The sequence below is a fragment of the Beta vulgaris genome, chromosome 7, assembly GCF_026745355.1.
Source record: "Beta vulgaris subsp. vulgaris cultivar EL10 chromosome 7, EL10.2, whole genome shotgun sequence".
In the NCBI taxonomy this organism is placed as follows: domain Eukaryota; kingdom Viridiplantae; phylum Streptophyta; class Magnoliopsida; order Caryophyllales; family Amaranthaceae; genus Beta; species Beta vulgaris.
Genome location: NC_079208.1, coordinates 52,047,412 through 52,067,856, shown reverse-complemented (window position 1 = coordinate 52,067,856; position 20,445 = coordinate 52,047,412). Strand labels below are relative to the sequence as shown.

The following is a 20,445-nucleotide window of genomic DNA, read 5'->3' as shown; positions in this document are numbered from 1 at the left end:
TTATGTGCAGCCCTTAGGGCTGCATATAGCTTTTTCCTTATTTGTATACTAAAAATGCTCTTGGATTTGACTATATATATATCTAGATAGCAAAAAATAGAAAAATAAGAAATTTTAGTTTGATATACAAAGTAATTTTCTGTAAATTCTCTTTTCACTTGCATTATATTTTTACTTATTGCTTATTACAGTTTTTGGTCGTAGCACATTACCCCTCATTTATTACAAAGCTAAATATCAACCTTTCCTCCCAATATATTTTCCAAAGTGAAAATAAAAAAAGTAAAAACTACAAACTATTGGTATTTATGCTTAACATACAAGATGTACCTTACCACAAATACGTAGTAATAATAATGATAATAATTAATGAAATAAATAAACCCAAACACTCCTTTTAACTTTTGATCACACTTGAGTGTGAGAGTATACATATTCCCAAAATCCTTATTATTTGGCAGCAAACAAATTTTGCAAATTGTAAGGAGCAACAAGGTTAGATCCTCCGCTCCAGAATTCTTTGGAGAATACTTGGTTAGCCTTGTCCGTTGGATGAGCTGCATCGAACCACAAATAATCATTTGGATTACTACAAACAGAGAAACTAGTGCTTTTCTTTTGGCATGTGAAATCACCGTTGTAGGATCCACTTCCACAACATGCTGTTTGGCTTTCCCTGAAACCTGTAATTACAAATTTGACAAATTTTCCTCATTAGTTTCAAAATACTCCACCTGCCTAATATGCCGATAAACACTCATAAAGTGGTAACCACTGAGTTAGCCGGCCCCGGGTTCGACAAAACCGGACACATGACCGTATACTGAGCTATACAGATGGGTTGAGTCATGGGTTACTCTAGGTAGGTCAAAAAAAGTGGTTGTGTAAATAAGATAACGGCTTACTCTCATGAGTAGCGCTGACACTCTATTTATATTAACATATAAATTATACGATATAAAATAATATTCTTAGGTATCCATTAACCAAGTCGGTTGGAGTAGGTCACGACGAGTCTAGTCGAAAACCAGGATCCACGAAGGTCACACCCGCGGGCCGCCTAGGAGTCATTTCTACATACATATCATGTGGAAACATTTGTGACAATCAAAAGTCATTATCTAAGACAACCTACTATTTACAACAATATAATGTCACGTTCCATTGAGAAACTTGACCTTAATGCATGTAGTTTTGCTAGTAGATGTGGACCCACGTCACATGAGCTAGACTTTTCTGAATTGGATTTTCTAAATCAAAGCCGAATCCTAAGGCCTTTATGCGCTGGTGTCTATACATACCACAGTTTTACCCTCTTGAGTGAATTTTCAAGATCGTTAATACAAACAAATGAACCGACGAAGTCATTGTAGTTAGTAGGAAGCAGTTTAAAAGTTTCAAAAGAGAAATCTAAGTGTGATTTGATTGAATTAATTATACAGCCATTATTATAAGAATATTTTCAAAACAAGTTGACAATTTTATAATTACTTCCTGATAAAAAACTATCAAGTGCACACAAGTTATGCTGCTTCTCCCAAGGGCCACTGTAGAGCTTTAAAATATTTTTATTTCCTATACCTCAAGAAAACTCTGGAAAACATGGAGGAAATTTTGAAAAATAAATAAAAAGAGGGAAAAGCTAAATGCAGCCCTTAGGGCTGCATATAAGAACCTATAAATGGAAATTATTTTGTAAAACAAGCATTAATGACCTTGATAAATGCATGTTTTTTGTCATAAATAACCAACTTTATACTAGTTTAGGAAAGGTATTTAATGCTTATATGCAGCCCTAAGTGCTGCATTTAGCATTACCCATAAAAAGAAGAGGTTTAAATTAGGAGTTGCTCAAAGCTATGTTACTCCACCACCTTCATTTTACCTCAAAAATCGGGTATCGTGTCGTGCAGTGTCCGACACGACACTTCACTTGAATACTTCATTTTAAACTAAATACTTGTCTTTTTTCTACAAAATAGCCGAGTCGGACACTTGGACACCCGTATTCGAGTAGACACTCAATTCGTATCTGAGCAACATAGGTTCATAGTGTAGATTTATGAACAAACAAAAGAACCTTGTTCCGTTTTTTTTTTTCAAGAAAATGGTTAAAATCCCATGTACTCAATTTTATTCATTATTATAAAGAAGTGACAACTCAAGCTTTAACATGGCATGAATAAGGTGTAACAAGGAAGGGAAAAGGACACATTACTTGAAAGCCACAACTTAACCAACTTGAGTGCCAGATGCATAAAATAATTGAAGGAAGGGAATCAAATCAAATTTACGTACCATATCTACTTCCATATAAGACACGAAGGTATAGGGCTGTGTAGAAATCGTAAACTGAGTACTTGAACCCTGGTAATTGGCTTTGCAATCTCTTGAGTAGTGCACCAAATGCATTGTTGTGCATCTTGGCTAGCTCTTGTGGCTCCGGCGCGCAAGTTCCTTTATATCCAAGCATGTACTTCATTGATGGCATGCACCCCAGAGGACCTAGGTTTTGGAATGCAAACTTCCTTCCTCCTTGGTTATAAATTGTCTATATCAATCAAAAACACAAAAATAAATGAGTTTAATTTGTTAGAGTTCTTCAAATAAAATCAAACATTTTCAATACATAGGTTGTATGCATGTTTGATATTAACTTATTATTGTAAGATACATCCTCTATTCTGAAATGAATGAAAAGTTTCTCTCTTTTATATGAGAGTTTTTTGAAAAAAACGTTCCATTTATTTTAAAACGGAAGAACTATTAAAATTAACTCTCCCATAAAGTAGAAGGTTACTTCTATAATATTCATCTTTATCTGATTACCCTGATCACACAATAAAATGGTGAGATGGTCCCATACGTGACTTTGCCTAATAAAATAAGGTGCACAAATCACCCATAAATTATTTAGCATCAAGTGACAAAATGGTTTCCAATAATGGAGTTACCAAATGGTTTGGACATTATCTTTTTTCATATATAATACACGTACAACAAAAATTCATCCCAAGTTCCCAACAAATAGATATAACCTTGACGTATTATTTACTTCCTTTTGTAATGTATTCAGAGCCGCTAAAGAGCTATGATTCACACGAGACTCGATCAAAGTCTTGATATCATATTTACAAGCTTTCCCTACTAAGTTAGCTAACATATACATCAACACAAACTTAATAATTCATATAACAGAGAGTATAACGAAGCTTGCTTGGTAGAGGTTGTGGAGAACTCACAAGCGTTGACTTGTGTAGCTACGCTAATTAACCTACGATAGATTCTGGTCAATAGGGTCCTACTTCTTACCAAAATGTTCCCAGTTGGGTCCCCAAAAAAAATATATAACAGAAAGTATTCACATTTAGTTACTTATAGTTCAACAAAGCCGCGTTATACGTACAGATTAGCAAATAAGGTTGCGGATTGGTTAGTTACCATTGACATGGTCTTTGCCTTCTTTCTTAAGATATGTGCTATGATTCGACAACTATACTAATCCCAGCTTTAGTATGGGATATGAGATGTCCATAGACTTTTGTATTAATCGTATTCAATATTATGGACGTGTGGTACATACGTTATAAAATTCTGTGTAACATAAGATCACATTTGAACGTAAATTCAAAGTGTAAGAAAAAAAGCCACAAAAGAAAATATGTACCATAAAGAGTAACGAAAATGACGGAGTAAATAAAGCTAGAACTCTTACTTTAATATGGATCGTGAGGTTGCCAATAATCATATTCAATTGGCGTTTCTTTTTGAAATTGGAGAGAGGGAGCTTTTTCACATTCTTCTGAAGAAGGGTAACATAGTCATTTCCAGCTATGTTAAACAAGTATACTGCTTCCGATAATAATTGATTAGCCGGACCTTCTCCAACTTGCTGCTTCAATTTTTGTACCATTTGGACATAATAATCCACTTGTCTCTTCAGATTTATCTGTAATATCACCCCAAAATATAATTTTATATAAATCCAATTGAAGATTGAAGTAATAATTGGAAATACAAGAGACTATAATTTATTTTCAATAAAGTATATGCACTATTTGCGTATTTTTACTTTTTTTTTTCTAACTGTTGTAAAATTAAAATATATTTTTTAAAACTCTTCCAATTTTTATTTTTTTAACTAAGAAAGATAATTGATCAGTCTGCCGGACACTTCAGCTCAGAGGCTGAACATAAGGTTAAATAATCCAAAAGTAAATGCACCAACATTGTTAGATGACGACTCAAACTTTGTACAATATCCTAAAATTCGAGAGGTATTCCACTAAGTTATCACCTCTCCCTCCACACCCTATTTTCTTCGGCTACACTGAAAACACCTTCAATTTTTCCAAAATTACAAAAATTTCCGCCATAATTCATGCACCCAATATTAGTTATTTAGACTATATATTAAGTTGTCACATCAAATATGTCCTCGCAAATTTAATTTCCACTATGGCCAGCTAAGATACGCTCATGACATGCATTAGTAAATCAAAGATGCCTAAAGTAGTGATTTTTATAAAAAGAGATGCTAAAGTCGGCATTTACTACACCGATTCTCACTATTACCTTGTGATATTTCGTCAGAAAATAATAAATGGATCTCCATTTTCACCTACACAAAAGCTAATTTATCTTTTTTATATAAAAAAAAGCTCATGAATTAAATCCTTATAATTACAGTAAAAAAAAAATGGTCCTTAAAAAGCAGTTTTAACCACTACCACCAGATTTAACAGAAATCTGGCAACTACTACACCAAGTTCTACAGTTCTATTGCTTCAATACTACTTCAAATTCCATCCCATTTATTTTATTTAATTTAGCTTAATTAGCTAGTAAGTCAGCTTAATTATAATCCAAAACATTATTATAAATAACATTCTACCGACAAAGAATAATTCATGATTGAAAAGGTCAAAAAAAAGAAAAGAAATATCATACCGTTTGAGGACGAGTTTCAACAAGAACACAAGCACCAGCAGAAGCAAAATTGATCCCCTTACTAAAATCCTTAATCCCAGGTAACAAATACGGTTGCAAAAACGGCAACCCCGCAAATTGAGCTGAAATAGACCAAAAACAATTATTATAACAAAACAACCACTATAGTACTAGTAGGATTTACGAAGTCTAATTTATAGACTTCGTAAATCCTAATGCAGGATTTACAAAGTTACGACAACTTCGCAAATCCTGCTTGGGACTCCAACCATCAGCTTAAGCTTTTACCTATAAAATCAGGGATAAGGCGGCCGTCAGAGTATCTACCAGACGGCTTTTTAAAGTAAGTTTCACCATAAGGCCAATACTCGGCACCAGCGCCTTTAACGCCGTTGTACAAAGTCATACCATCGTCGTAAAGTGAATCGCCGAAGACGAAGAGTGGAGGTTTGTATTGAGCATTGGAGAATGAAGGAGAGAGAAAGAGAAGAGTTGCAAATAGTGCAAATGTAGTAGGGAACATTTTTGTGGTTCTGCTTCTGTTTGCCATGTGAAAACAAGCTAACACTGAAAGTTTATGTTATTTTTGATGTACAGCAAAAGATAGAAGCAGACCAGTTTTTTTTTTTTTTTTTTTTTTTTTGTTTTTTTTATTTAATTAGTTGGTTTTGGGGAACTGTTGGGGAGTGAGAGAGAGGAAGAGAAGAGGGGGCAGATTTTAATGGTATTTAAAGGAGAGGCTGTTATTGTTTTTTTTTTTTTTTATGAGGAGAGAAGTTGCGTACCGCGTGGCATTTTTGACACAATCTTTTATGAGCTACACAGCCTATACTGCTAGTCTGCTATAGTATGTTTTTTATTTAATTTATTTTGATAAAAACAAATGTAGCTCATAAAAGGAGATTCGATTTGGCTTTCTAGAGGAGCCTCTGGAATTATCAAGGTAACAGCATTAAAAGCTGGGTGTTGAGGTTGGAGTGTTGGACTAGCTCGGTAGCTCCCATTTTTTTAAATTTACTTACTTCATTTGGTGAAATAAATTAAAAAGATATAGAGATAAATTGAAAAGTGTGAGATAAATTAAAAATGTATGTTGCATGTTTTAATGGATTGACAAGTTCAAAAGGGTAGAAGATCCTATGTTGTCACAAATAATGGTGCATTTAGAGTTGAATTATGAAGATATTTTGGGAATTAAATTATTTTTATTACCTACTTTGGACATAATTATTTTTTGAAAATAGAAATAGTATTTATATTTTGCATACTTTACAAGTAAACATGTAGGGATGAAAATTGATCGGGTTCGGGCCAGGTGGAGCTTCACCCGCCATGTGAACGGGTGGATCGGGTGGTTATCGGGTCGGGGGATATATAACAATTTTTATGAAACAATATGCCATAAGATACATATTTAATAACTCTCAACTAAAAAAATCGATAAAGTAAGTAATTGAACATGTTTGATTGATAATATGGATGATGTGTGGGTGTTAAGCAGACTATGGGCCGGGTGACGGATGAAAAATCTCATCCGCATCCGTCATCCGCTTCACCCCTCCACCACCCGATTTTCATCCGTTAATTTCGTGTTTTCACCCGCTTAATAAACCCGATTAATCAGATGATGGATGATCCATCATTCATTTTCATCCCTACAAACAAGACATATATTATGGGATGAGGGAGTAGAAAGGGATTGACATCGGTAGAAAAAGAGGAGAAACTAGATGAGACACATTACCTAAAAATTAAAAAACAACATTGTGTAGATGAAAAAAACCAAAGAGGAATGTATATATGTAGATTAAAAAGAAAAACGGATGGAGTACTAATTATCATTTTTTTTTGTTTTTCATATCGGTGGCATACTAAGGTAACACCGTCTACTTCTAATAAAATACTTCATTCATTTCTTTTTCGTCTACACAATTAATTCTCTTTTTTAGCTTTTTTTTTAATCTATGCACTATTATTTTTTTCTATTCTTGGTAACATGTCTTATTTACTTTTTTTCTCTTTTTCTATCAATATTATCCACTTTTAAAATTTTTAACCTACATTTTAGTTTCTCTCTCCTATTTTTCAGTTTCTCTCTCAAATTTTCGTATTTCTTAATGGGTTCTCCCTCAAAGTAAAATGAGTAAATTAAAAAGAAACGAAAGGAGTAGCTTCGAGAGTAAGGCCTCTATTCTATTCAAATCATTCATTCCTTATATATTTAGATAAGTTCAATAGGATCTTACGATAATTAATAAGGTCTAATAAGTAAGATAAAAGTTAAGTTCGATAAAAATAAGGGTTGACACACTCAGAAAATAAGGTTAGTTAATGAGTTTAGATAGGTCTAATAAGAACAAATAAGGTCTAATAAGATCAAATGAGCAAAAATAAATTGAAAAAATGCCTAATTTATAACTATTTTTTTTATAAAAAAAAGAATGGGCGAAATGAAGAATATTAATGATTAAGGTTTGAATGAAAATTTTGCAAAGAAAAAAAGAGTACCAAAACTAAATGAGTATTCTTAATTCGTTAGTACCTCACCCCTTAAAATTCATTAATTGAAATTAAGGAGGGATATAAGGTGGGGCATTTAAAATATTTATGTTGAAATGTTACTCGTTTTGTTTTATTTTGTTGTTCCTCTATTTTCATTGAGAAATTTCAATATGTTGTTTCTATTTTGAATCTTTCTATACATAGTGTAATTTATGAATTATATTTCTCATAAGTTTTAAGTTGAAATAAATGTGTTTACACTATTGAATAAGTCATATTTTTTACTTTTTTACCCCTCAAACTTTTCTCATTGGTTTTCTAACATAGAGTAACTCAAAGGCCAATAAATGTATTACTAGTTTATACTCAAAGGGAGCACTAATCTTTAGTTATTTTTTTACTCTTTTTACCCTTCAACTTTTAATTTTTTTTTTTGACAAAGAGAGAATAACCTGAAATTAAAACCTAGTAGTGGTGAATTGCGAACAAGTTCTAGCACATTGCTGGGCTACATCATGTGCTCCTTGAACTTGTTGTCGATTCACCTTTAAGAGAAAACACCATGAAAATAATAATGCAACTTGCTCGATCTTGTTAATAGTCCAGAAAAGAGAAGTCGACATTGCTAAAGAGGATTGTAGCGCAGAAATAAGGTTTATGCAGTCCGTAAGAAAAGTTACATGCTGCAAACCTTGCCCGTGTGCCCACTATAATGCTTGCAGAAAAGTGTGGCTTTCAGCATGCAGTGATGAACTAGCTAAACCATATGTTCCACCCCCTTTTGCAATAAACTGCATGGAAGAAGAGGGGGAGTGAATATTCCAATCACCCCCCATTACCTTTGTTTCTTTCTTCCACGCTGCATCAAAAGTAATTACATATTGTGGACTGCTAGACTGAGCTGTCCCCAGATGAACTCCAAGAAATCCAGACGGAGCATGCAAGTTTTGTTCCGGGGAATGAAGAAATCTGAGGTTGTTAAAACACGGTAACGATGCAAGTAATTGGGAGTCTACTTGCGTGATATCCTGAAGCTTCCCTAAAACGCAGGCTACATCACGGGCAACACTTCGAAAAAGGCGTTCATTGCGATGCAGCCATAAACTCCAAAGGGTCCAAATAAACCTTTTAAGATTTAAACCCTGCGTATCATCCTTGCTATTAAAAACCAGGATATGAGTAGCAACCCAATCAGAGCAATGAATTGGGGTACCATGTTAAGTTTGAAAAGGAAGAGAATGTTGTTGCCAGGTCCGTTGAGCTATTAGACATTCTTGAAAGAGGTGTTGTAGTGTTTCAGTTTCTTGATGGCAAATGTCACAACAAAGATCAATAGGAATCTTTCGTTTAACCAGCTGCTCCTTTGTAGATAGTTTATCAAGTAGGATGCGCCATAGAAAATATTTCCATTTTGGGAGGACAAGGAGATGCTAGAGAATTTTATATATCTTTAGATTTATGTCCCTTAGACGGGTAGAAGACTGATGAGGGGGATTTTGTTGTCGCAACAAACAAGCATAAGCCGTTTTAGTTGTGAATTGTCCAGAAAAATGATGCGCCCAAACCATAAAATCATCCCTCGAATGGTGAGGAAGTTCAGTTGAGAGCACATCTTTAAATTTTTGTGTCATTGGTTGCCTAACGCAAATATAACTCAAGAGCTAGAAAACTCATTGTTAGTCAATTTGATATTATTAAAAATAATTATATCTTGCCCATTTTTTGAATTGTAGTGGTATTTTCATTCATTGCAAATAGGAACAACAAAAAGAATAATGGAGGAAGTAGTAGATTTGATTAGAGTGTAAAATAATATTTAGAAAAGAAAAGTAGAGATGAGATTATAACATCCAAATTGATCAGGGTTGGTTCTTCATTATTATAACTACTTGTTGCTCCCGGCCGATGCCTCGGGTCATTTGTATAATTCATTTATTATTTTTTAATGAAATGAATGGAAATCTATGCCTCAATATCATCATATGTATTTGGATGTGACACGTAACTACCTTCAATGCTTCGTAACTTTCAATTAGTATGGAGTATTGGGTGCATAATAAATTTATTTTGATATTATTCAGTTTTCACAAAATGGTCACTCTTTTAAATCAAAATGAGTCATATATATACTAAAAAAAAAAAAATAGCTGCTTACCTTAAATGAGTCGCTTGAATATAAGTAAAAGTGATTCCATTTAGAACAAAAGGTTACCTGTACTAAAAGATAGCTTTAATTTCCATCTTAATATATCACTCATATACATAAATCTATAAGTGTCTATTTCAGACAAATAGTTACGAATGTCTAACAAATTAATATCATACAACTGAAAAGGCAAAATAAAGTATTTCACTTAATCGAAAAGCAATGAAGTTTATTACTCCCTTTGTCCTAAAATATAGTTCTTGTTTCTTTTTGCACAGTTTCCAAGATGTACCTTTGACCTACGATATCTTTTATTTCAAATTAGTAAAAACTATAAAAAGTTGATATTACGAATGTACAAATTGAGACGAAGCTAACAAGACCTCACATGAGTATGTTTTTTTTTTTGGTAAAAATGTAAGTGTATTATTACCAAAATCATGAAAGCACCAACTACAATCAGAAAATCCACAACAAACAGCAAAGGCACTGTATCTAACAGACTACAGGCAACTTACAGACAACAGTAAAAGACACAAAAAACTACAGGCACCAGACATCTAATACAGACACCAGAGCATAGTTAACCTTCAGCTAATCTCAAACTTAAGGTTCTCAAACCATTGGCAATCAGCCTCACTCCATTTACTACAGATTTTTGCTTTGACTCTACTAATAATATCACACTGAATCTTCTTGATAGTTGCTTCTGGGATCCAAACAGCTTCATGCCAAAGAGCATGATTCCCTGCCTTCCATATGTAATATATTGTGGCAGCCAAGCTAGCATAAGCCACTTTTTGTTGATGTCTTCTTTGAAACTTCCTCCCCCATTTCCTCCAGTGCACATACATATTTTCATTCCCACAATAATAAATTTTCAGCCAATTCATAATCCCCTTGCAAATTCTTCTACTGAACTCACATTTGAAGAATAGGTGCTGGCAAGAATCAATACCAGTATCACACAAAAGACAACTAGTATCTCTACATATACCAGCTTTGTTTAATCTTTCCCTGGTGTTCAATCTACCCCACGCAGCAAGCCAAGCTATATATGAGTGCTTAGGAATGTTCATTGAGCTCCATACCCAATGATGCCATCTCACTTTCTCCATATCTCCTTTAAGCCACTGATATCCTTCCTGAATGGTATATGCTTTCCTACCTCCCAGCCACAAGTTAAGCTGATATGCAGGTTTAAGCTTCTCCTTTACTCTACAAATCATCTTCCAAGCCCAGCTAGCAGTACTTGGTGGATTATATTCCCACCAGTTAGCTTCACAAATGTAGATACTATGGACCCATTTGATCCAAAGAGTATCTTCCTTCTTGGCAATTTGCCAAATGTATTTCCCTACTCCTGCTGTATTCCAAACCATACAATCCCTGACTCCTAGTCCACCACACTTCTTAGGCCTACAAACCCAATCCCAGACCACTAATGAGGGTTTATGTATGAAAGTTTTCCCATCCCATAAGTAAGCTCTGCAAATTTGGGTTACTCTTTGTATGACATATTTAGGGAGAAGGAATACTTGGGCCCAATAACAATGTATACTCAATAGCACAACATTAACTAGAGTGGCTCTCCCTGCATATGAAAGATGTCTGGAAGACCAACATAAAATTCTCTTCAGCATTCTATCAATGAGAACATCACAGTCTGAAATAGAGATCCTCTTAGAAGTAATTGGAACTCCTAAGTATCTGAAAGGGAATGAACCACTTTGAAATCCAGTGACTTGAAGGATCCTGCTTCTAATTTCTTCTTGTACATTGCCAAAGTAGATTGCAGACTTCATTTGATTTGCTTGTAACCCAGCAGCATCTGAAAAAGCTTTTAAAGCTCTAACCATCAATGTCACAGATTGTATATCTCCTTTACAAAACAACATCAAGTCATCTGCAAAAATGAGATGATTCAACCTCAACTCTTTACATCTATGATGAAATCCAAAATTTTCTTTTTTCCCAACCTTCTGCAATATCCTAGAAAAATATTCCATCACAAGAACAAATAGCAGGGGGGAAATCGGATCCCCCTGCCTCAAGCCTTTCCTTCCTTTTAAAAAACCAACTAAACAACCATTTATGCTGAGAGAAAAAGTTGGTGTAGTGATGCAGGTAATAATCCATTTCCTAAACTTATCAGTAAATTTCAGTTTCATCAAAAGCTCTTCAATAAATTTCCAGCTGACTGAGTCATAAGCCTTTCTCAGATCAATCTTCATTGTACATCTACTAGGCTGGCTCTTCCTCTTATAATGATTAAGGATGTCTTGACAAATAAGAATATTATGCATTATTTGTCTATTAGCAACAAAGGCACTCTGCACTTGATTCACTAGATTAGGGAGAACCAACTTCAATCTGCTACATAAGAGCTTTGATATTACCTTATAGAGAACATTACAGCAAGCTATAGGCCTGAATTGGCTTACTTTCACTTGAGTATGTTTTAGTCTATACATTAACGAGAATATTTGGTCAATGTTTGTAAAATTTGACTCCCAAAATAGTAACAGGAATTATATCTTGAGACGAAGGGAGTACTATATAATTTGTATATATCATGTTAAGTAGTTGAAATATCATTTCTCAATACATATAGGCTGATAATTGATAAACTCTACAGGATAACTTTTCAAAGATGTCATTTTTTATTTAATGTGATAGGAGAATTATTATAAAAAAGGGTTATGCTATATGCAATCATTAGGTTGAATATAAGATATAAATACATTGCTTAAAGTGGAAATTAGTTGTAAATTTATGACAAAAGTTTACAGTAATTTATGTAACAAATGGTCAGCTACTGTTTTTATTTTTTATTTTTTTTCTAGTTTTAGTTTATTATATGCAACCTTTAGGCTGCATTTGGCTTTTCGTTGAAAACAAGTTATAGAAGAATAAGACAGAGTTCCAAAAGGACTATACAAAGTCTCGAAAAGTAATTTAATTAAGTCAGTAGATGGTTTATGAATTATGATAATTCTTTTTTTAAAAGATTTTTTAACTATAATAATACAAACTATTGCCTATTCTATCGCAATGATACAAACTTTTGATTATTTTTATATAATACAAATTTTAGACCAAAATTCCTACAATAGGTCAAGTTGACATGTGACCTTTAAAACAGGTAAAAAATAATTTCAACAAAGCAAAATTCCTTTCTCGCTCCTTCCCCTCCCATACCCCAAGCCCATCCTCACCCCCACCCCTCACCACGAAACCACCGTCTCCCTCCCTTCAAAACTACCCCCGCCCCACCATAAAACCACCCTCCCAGCCACAAAACCTCCTCCTTCCACATTGCCATAGCTAGGCAGAATCACCACACCACCATCAAAATAACCAAAAAAAATTGAGATAGATAATCGCCATCTCGTATCATATATTTCATTAAACTATCAATTGAAATTTGATGCCAGATGAAAAATAATATTAACAACAAACTTCAATCAAAAAAAAATTTCTACACATTTGTTCAATGCAACAATCAATCAAATAGACAAAAATTCACTATAACATCCAAAAATAAACAGAAATCCGTAAAAGAACATGCAAAATATTCCAGAAAATTGGAAAGCTAAGCAACTAAAATACGCAAATTGTTAACAACTAAAATACTTGTACATAATTGTCAATTTGCTTCAGACTTGGGACTATCATTTGCGTTGGACATTGGCCCGACGGCACAAGTCTCGCGCAAATGATGAAAACATGACCTGTGTAGGATAAGAGCACGACGCATATGAGGAGCTATTTGCGTCGCACCACCCACAAAGTGCAACGCAAATGACTTGAGTGGGAATGCCTTTGGGGTCACTGGTCTGTGGCGGATGGAGACCTTGTCCGACGCAAATCAAGTTTATACATTAAATAATTCAAAAAATACCCATTAAACAAAGATGTGTGTCGCATGAGTTCTTATTAAAAAAAAAAAATTCGTACTATATATGTCAACTGCCATCCATAAATGAAGTTCGTACAATCAGATCATTACAAAATAAAAATCAAATTAAACAAAGTATGTATAATGAAATTACTTGTTACAAATGAAAATTAAAAGAAATTGTGTAACTGAACACTAGAAATCGGTTCATCAACAATTTACAATGAGATAAAAAACAGAAAAAATAACCCTAAGTTCCCAGATCTAAAATTGAAACTAAAAATATATGAACTTACATCGATTTATAAGAATATATGTAAAAATAAATGCAAGTCTACGAGAAGAACAACTTCCTATCTTCATCTTCTTCGCAAAAAAAATGTAAAAAAATGCAAATCTCGATTTTCTTCTTGGCTTCATCTTCTTCGTTCTACAAGCTTCGAAATCTGTATCAACAACATAAAATGAGTATTTGAAAATACCTGGAAGTCGAGAATAAAATAAAAACTTTATCTACGCTATAATTAAAACATGGGTATTTTAAGACTCACCTCAAACGATTTCCTGATGTAAAGGGATTCACTAATTGAGTTGTGAATCTCTTTCTTTTTCCTCTACTTTCCACTCGAAATTGAGTTGAGAACGGCGCCGGTGAAACCGCGAAGACCAACAGCGGAGAACAACGCCTAATCCTAGGGATCCGGCGAGCAGAAAATCATCGGGCGAGGTGCTGCGTAAGAGAGAGAAAAGAGTCATCGTGGAGAGAGGAAAGAGAAATGGTGAGAGATGAAAGTTGAGAAGTAAAATGGCTGAAGAGAAATGAGAGAGCGAGATCTAGGGTTAAGAAAAAGTGAGAGGGAGTTTTAGGTTAGAGAGGGTGAGTTGGGCGTGTTAAAAATTATAAGTGGGCTTTTGGGCTGATCTACGTCGGATGGGCCAAGGGGTCCGACACAAATTAGCCTTTTCCAACACACTTTAGTTAAGTGCGATGCAGATATGAACCTCAATTTTTGTATCCATGATGCAACGATGTGCATCGGATAGGCCTCTGTGTCCGACGCACATCCTTGTATTTGAGCTATATGCGTCGCACATCAATAGGGTACGACGCATATATCTCATATCTGGTGCTTATGCAATGAAGTTTTCCGTCACACTCTTCATAGCATGCAACGTATATTATGTTCTTGCGTCATTTTGCTTGTAGTGCGACGCACTTGGGAGGACGCAAATCGTCCTTTTTGTACAGGTTATCATCGAAGAAAAAAGTTGAGAAAATAAGTAGATAGAAACTGACTTTTGCAAAATTGAAACACTAGAGCAGCACCACCAAATTCGAAACAATCACCACCGGAGCACCAAACTCGAAAAGATATGGGTTGCGGAGGTTTTGAAATTCGGTGTTAGCTAATGGCGGTTATGGAGGAAATGAAGAGGGAGAGGAGAGGAGGTGATGGTGGACCGATTGCACAAGAAAAGAAAAGCTTTAATGGCGGAAAAGAGAAAGAAGAATGAAAGGAAAAAAATGGTTAAAAAAGAACCAAAGCAAACAAAGAAGGGGAAATAACGAAAAAAGAAGAAGCCACGTCACCAGTTTACCTGCACCAACAAGTGACTAATCGGTCATGACCTACTGAAGAAATTTTGGTCAAAAGTTTGTATTATTAAAAAAATAATCAAAAGTTTGTATTATTACGAGAGAACGGACAAAAATTTGTATTATTCCAGTTAAAAAAATTCTTTTTTTTTTACTCAAAGATTTGGTCCTAATTTCACATCCTCGTAATAATTACTTATAACACGTATTATGTTTCAACACCATCTCAATATATGAGAAGATTATCATAATTTTAATGGGAGACAGAAAAGTAATGGTTGCAAAATTTGGCAGGGACTACGGAGGGAAGAATGAAAGGGTATTTGGATCCAAGATTTGATAGCGTGGTAAACTAGAAATAAGTACTTAACTCGTAATTAGAGTAGATCACGAGGATATAAAACGCTGTCAACCCATATTCTCCGAGTAGTTCAATGTTTGATTCAGTTTTGGTATTTGTTTCTCAGTATTTCTGCCTTAAAATATGTAGCTAAGTCACTTTCTTGCTCCTACAATTGGTACTTGCGATTCAGTTCAAGTGCTTGTATATCTCTGTATTCCTGGCACAAGTAACGCAGCTAACTCTTTTTTTTTTTTTCTCAAGTCTCCTGCTTATGCAACTTTACACCCGCGCCTTCATTATTGATGACGAATTAAAATGCGCAAAGAATGTGCCAAATAAACTTATCCACCCTACAAGATATACGGTGGTTGGAGCCTCGAGGTGTGGCTTTTTATTATCATTACTAGTTTTTTAGCCGTGCAAAAATGCACCGGAAGTTTTATACTTCCTCCGTTCTGTTTTAAATGAAACATTGGACGAAATGACACTATTCACTAATCAATTTTAACTCCAATTTATCGCTATTATATAAAGAAAAACATAGTCAAGTGGGATCTTGTTAGATTCGTCTCGATGTATACTATCAAATTATAACTTTTTTATATTTTTTACGTTTACACAACTAAAGATATTAATGACTAAAGAAGCGCGTTTGGTTGCGTGAAAAAGCAAACGTTTCATTTAAAACGGAACGGAGGAAGTAGTAAATATGATTTTGACCGTGCATAATGTGCGGGAATTGTTTTGTTTATTAAGTAGTTGATCATTATTCATAACCAAGTTATAAGTAGGTCTCTAGCGTTTAGATCCGTGTAAAAATATATTGTATGCTACTTCATCTCTAACTTTTAGACCTAAAACATTCCAACAAAACTGAATATATTGCATATATTCAATAATTGCGTCAAAATTTTATAAACTACTCCCTCCGTCCCAAAATATAGTTCTCATTTCTATTTTGGGTGTCCCAAAATATAGTTCCCATTTCCATATTTAGTTCCACATTTTTCCGTAATTTGTTTAGAAAAATCGTGTCCCATCATTTATTTGCTTCTTGAATTTTGTTTTTTTCTTTATTTATTCAACCAAAATGTTACAATTAATGCTCTTTCACCAATTATTTTCCACTCTCTCTCCTAAATCATCTTTTCCCATACAATATTTATTTAAATAAACAAAAAAATCTTTATTATCCCTCTTATATTCTACATGCATAAATTATCGTGAAAAAAGAAAAATGGAAACTATATTTTGGGACGGAGGGAGTATAAGATATTGAATCATATATTTAATGATATTTCTCCTTAAATTATGTTATGTGAATTTGTAAAAGTGAATGAAATACTATATATATATATATATATATATATATATATATATATATATATATATATATATATATAACTTCTCAAAAAATAATATACGTACACAATATACAATACACCTTTCCATTTGTTTTCTTTGTCATGTTGTTAACTTTCAGCTCCCGACAAATTACAAGCTTCATGTGGCAAGTTCCCAGTTTGATCGATTTATATAAGTAGATAGTATTTTTTGTGGACAAATTTTGCTTATGAAATTTGAATAAGGGATATCGAGCTAATTAATCACAAAAGCTTGGTAATATATGTTGCACATAAATTAATTAAAATTATGGTCACTAATTTACATTAACATAAGACCGTACATTACATTCAGTTTTTCTACATAGCTCTTAATTTGCCACACATTTTTCTCAAGCATATAAAAAAAGGTTAAAGTAACTATAAGTTGTACGATATCTTATTATTTATATTTTTTTTCCTTTTTTATTGTCCCTGTTCTTTCAAATGTCTCTTGATTCATCATTCAAAGACATCTACTATATTATATCTAATATGTTAAAATTTAAAATCCTTTAAATGGGATGGTAAGGATAAAGAAAAAATATAAATAGTTTAGATTTTAGGCCTGTGCTAATTACAAGAAAAAATATTATTTTTATAAAGTTAAGATTTTAGAATTTCTTTCCTAAAACTATTTTGTGAATATTAACTTGTGATTTAAAGTTTTATAACCGTGTATTGGAAATATTTTTTAAACTGGCTTATGACCCATGTGTTCTATGGTTGACGTAGTTAATGTCATGGTGGATCATGTGATTTACGATTTTATTTTTAAAAGAAAAAATTGATTAAATCTTTACTCCGCCTACTGGTTTTTCTGAAAGACCTAGATAAAATCATAATTCAAACCACCACCGGCACTCAACCATACACCCGCTTCCGACAGTCCTACTCTTCCCCCTCCCCCCCTTCTCTCTCTCTCTCTCTCTCTCTCTCTTGTTGCCCTCATGCAGCATCGCTTTTCACCGCCTGAGGCCACTATATTATCATTTTTATTTGCCTAAGTTAACAAATAATTATTTTTGAGTTTTTTACTGTTTAACTTATCTTTTAAAATGTAGTTTGAAGATTTTTGTTACTTATCAGTCTTGTAGAAAAAAAAGATAACATAGATTCTAAAGGTTGTTTTTCATCCCCTTCAATTTTTTACTTACTTTATGGAATGAGAATGTAAAGAGAAAAAAACAACAAAACATGAAATGTTGATACATGAATTTTTTGGAATGGGAAGATAATGAATCAATAAAATATGAATAATTCACCGAATAGTGCAGAGATTTATACAATTGTAATAGTTGAATCAATGCCTCATATAATGTAATAACTTGAATTTGAAGCAATTTTTATTTAGGCTAATTGTATTTTATGAGCTTAATAATGTGATAATATATATCTTTTTGAAATATTATGAGAAATACGAATTTTATCTCTTAAATATAGATATTAGTTTTGCAATCATAGTCGTAATTATCTATGAAATGAGTTTTCTAAATGTAGTTCCTATTTTTATTATAGGTCTCCCGAAATATAGTTCTTGTTTCTATATTTAGTTCCACATTTTTTCGTAATTTGCCTAGAAAAAATGTGTCCTATCATTTATTTGCTTCTTAAATTTTTTTTTTTTGCTTTGTTTATTTAATCCAAGTCTTACAATTAATGTTTTTTCACCAATTATTTTCCATTCTCTCTCCTAAAATCATTTTTTTCCATATAATATTTATTAAATAACATAAAATTGTTTACAATCCCTTTTAAATTTTATTTACCTTAATTCTCGTGAAAAAATAGAATCATACTATATTTTGGGAAGGAGGGAGTATATAGTTGTGACAAACAATTAGTATAAATTTTGGTCCTTTTTTCTTTCAGAACTAAGTCGTTGAATCTAGGTAATCATGTATTCGAACCTTCAAACCTCAACTTGGCCGGTTCATGGTGTCCACATATGCGATTAAATGGAGGAGTTAATTTTGTAGAAGTTAGGTACTTAATTACACCACATCATCAACCCCGATGAGTTAAAAGGAAATATCCAACGAGATGTAATAAAAGAAAAATTTGTGCAACCTCGATCATATAACAAAATGAAAATGTTAAGATATACTCCTCCGTTCATAATATAGTGCTTGTTTCATTTTTGGTGGGTCAAATTTTAAAATTTCTGATCAAATATTTACATTAATATATATATATATATATATATATATATATATATATTTCATGTTCTAATCTTTGAAAGTTCGTGCTCTAAAATAATTGCTATAGTTGTGTTGACGATACATGATTTTGATCATTTTATATGGTAGATGATGATGATTAATTATCGCTAAGTAGAAATATAAAGCTTGGTGAGATGAGATAAGATGATTTTGCCTCACAACATATATAGTACTCCCTCCGTCCTAAAATATAGTTTCCATTTCCCTTTTTTCACGGTAATTTATGCAAGTAGGGATAGTAAAGATTTTTTGTATATTTAAAAAAAAATTTGTATGGGAAAAGATGATTTTAGGAGAGAGAATGGAATATAATTGGTGAAAGAGCATTAATTGTAATATTTTGGTTGAATAAACAAAGGAAAAAACAAAATTCAAGAAGCAAATAAATGATGGCACACGGTTTTTCTAGAGAAATTACGGAAAAATGTGGAACTAAATATGGAAATGGGAACTATATTTTGGGACACCAAATATGAAAATGGGAATTATATTTTGGGACGGAGGGAGTATTACATATGTTCTAAAAGTTACTATATATGATATGAGATATAGTGTATATGTTATACAAAATGGTGTACATATTCTAAAATTTTATTGGAATTAATTTAGGATGTACTTCTAATCATGTATAACATATCTGAAATAATTTAGAGCATGTTAAAAATAATTTAGAACACACTTGAAAAAACTTAGAACACACTTAAAATAATTTTAGAACAGACTTGAAATAATTTAGTACATAAGCTTGAAAATTTAAAAACATGTATATATCAATATATTTATATTTGTTGATCGATTAGGTTCTTACATAAAAATACGTGTTCGTGTTCTAAAAATCATAGCATATATGTTTTATAAATTATTATTCTGAAAAAATATTACATATGCTCTAAAAAGTGTTGAATATGTTCTAAAAACAAAAAATTAAGTATGTTCTAAAAAGTATTGCATATGTTCTAAATAGTGTTGTGTATGTTCTAAACATAAATATGTTCTCACATAAGATATATGTTCTTATATAAGGACCCATTCTCTGATTTTCGATCCTATATATATATATATATATATATATATATATATATATATATATATATTGTTAAGATAGTTTCTTAAAACCATATCTCTTGTATTTACATGTACTATATTATCATGAATGACAAAGGTAAGAAAATACATAATCCTAATTATTTGACATGGTATCAGAGTCAGACCCACGATTAGTTATGTTATTTTACTCTATATATACTAATTGAAAAAAGGATTTCACGTGTGAGGGGGATTGTCGAAGTTATGATGTATAACGCACAATACATGTGATAGTCCCACATTGATAAAAGAAGAGAGATGAGTTCACTTTATAAGACAAAGAGACTACTCCCCTCATTGCCATATGATTCTAAGG

The 20,445-nt window shown here is 32.8% G+C and overlaps 2 protein-coding genes across 2 annotated transcripts; both read right to left on the bottom strand.

The window, feature by feature from the left end:
• Nucleotides 1-231: 231 nt before the first annotated feature.
• On the bottom strand, nt 232-5,642 carry LOC104899699 (GDSL lipase). Its single transcript, XM_010686937.4, has 5 exons — nt 5,239-5,642; nt 4,951-5,072; nt 3,716-3,949; nt 2,299-2,551; nt 232-683 (listed from the first exon to the last, which is right to left on the bottom strand). Exons 1-5 carry the CDS (start codon nt 5,498-5,500, stop codon nt 451-453), a joined length of 1,104 nt encoding a protein of 367 aa, XP_010685239.2. The 5' UTR covers nt 5,501-5,642; the 3' UTR covers nt 232-450.
• Nucleotides 5,643-8,159: 2,517 nt separating this feature from the next.
• On the bottom strand, nt 8,160-11,832 carry LOC125491683 (uncharacterized). Its single transcript, XM_048633771.1, has 3 exons — nt 10,220-11,832; nt 10,032-10,101; nt 8,160-8,594 (listed from the first exon to the last, which is right to left on the bottom strand). Exons 1-3 carry the CDS (start codon nt 11,830-11,832, stop codon nt 8,160-8,162), a joined length of 2,118 nt encoding a protein of 705 aa, XP_048489728.1.
• Between the last annotated feature and the right edge of the window lie 8,613 nt (nt 11,833-20,445).

Bases quoted from the DNA above. Each gene is read 5' to 3' on its own strand.
- LOC104899699 (XM_010686937.4), bottom strand. From the start codon at position 5,500: ATGGCAAACAGAAGCAGAACCACAAAAATGTTCCCTACTACATTTGCA. The intron at 3,950-4,950 runs GTATGATATTTC...GTGATATTACAG, and splicing joins TTGAAACTCGTCCTCAAACG to ATAAATCTGAAGAGACAAGT. The intron at 2,552-3,715 runs GTAAGAGTTCTA...TGATTGATATAG, and splicing joins ACCTCACGATCCATATTAAA to ACAATTTATAACCAAGGAGG.
- LOC125491683 (XM_048633771.1), bottom strand. From the start codon at position 11,832: ATGAAGATTGATCTGAGAAAGGCTTATGACTCAGTCAGCTGGAAATTT. The intron at 10,102-10,219 runs GTTTGAGAACCT...AGTTGCCTGTAG, and splicing joins AGTGAGGCTGATTGCCAATG to TCTGTTAGATACAGTGCCTT. The intron at 8,595-10,031 runs GTAATAATACAC...GATGATACGCAG, and splicing joins TTGGTGCTTTCATGATTTTG to GGTTTAAATCTTAAAAGGTT.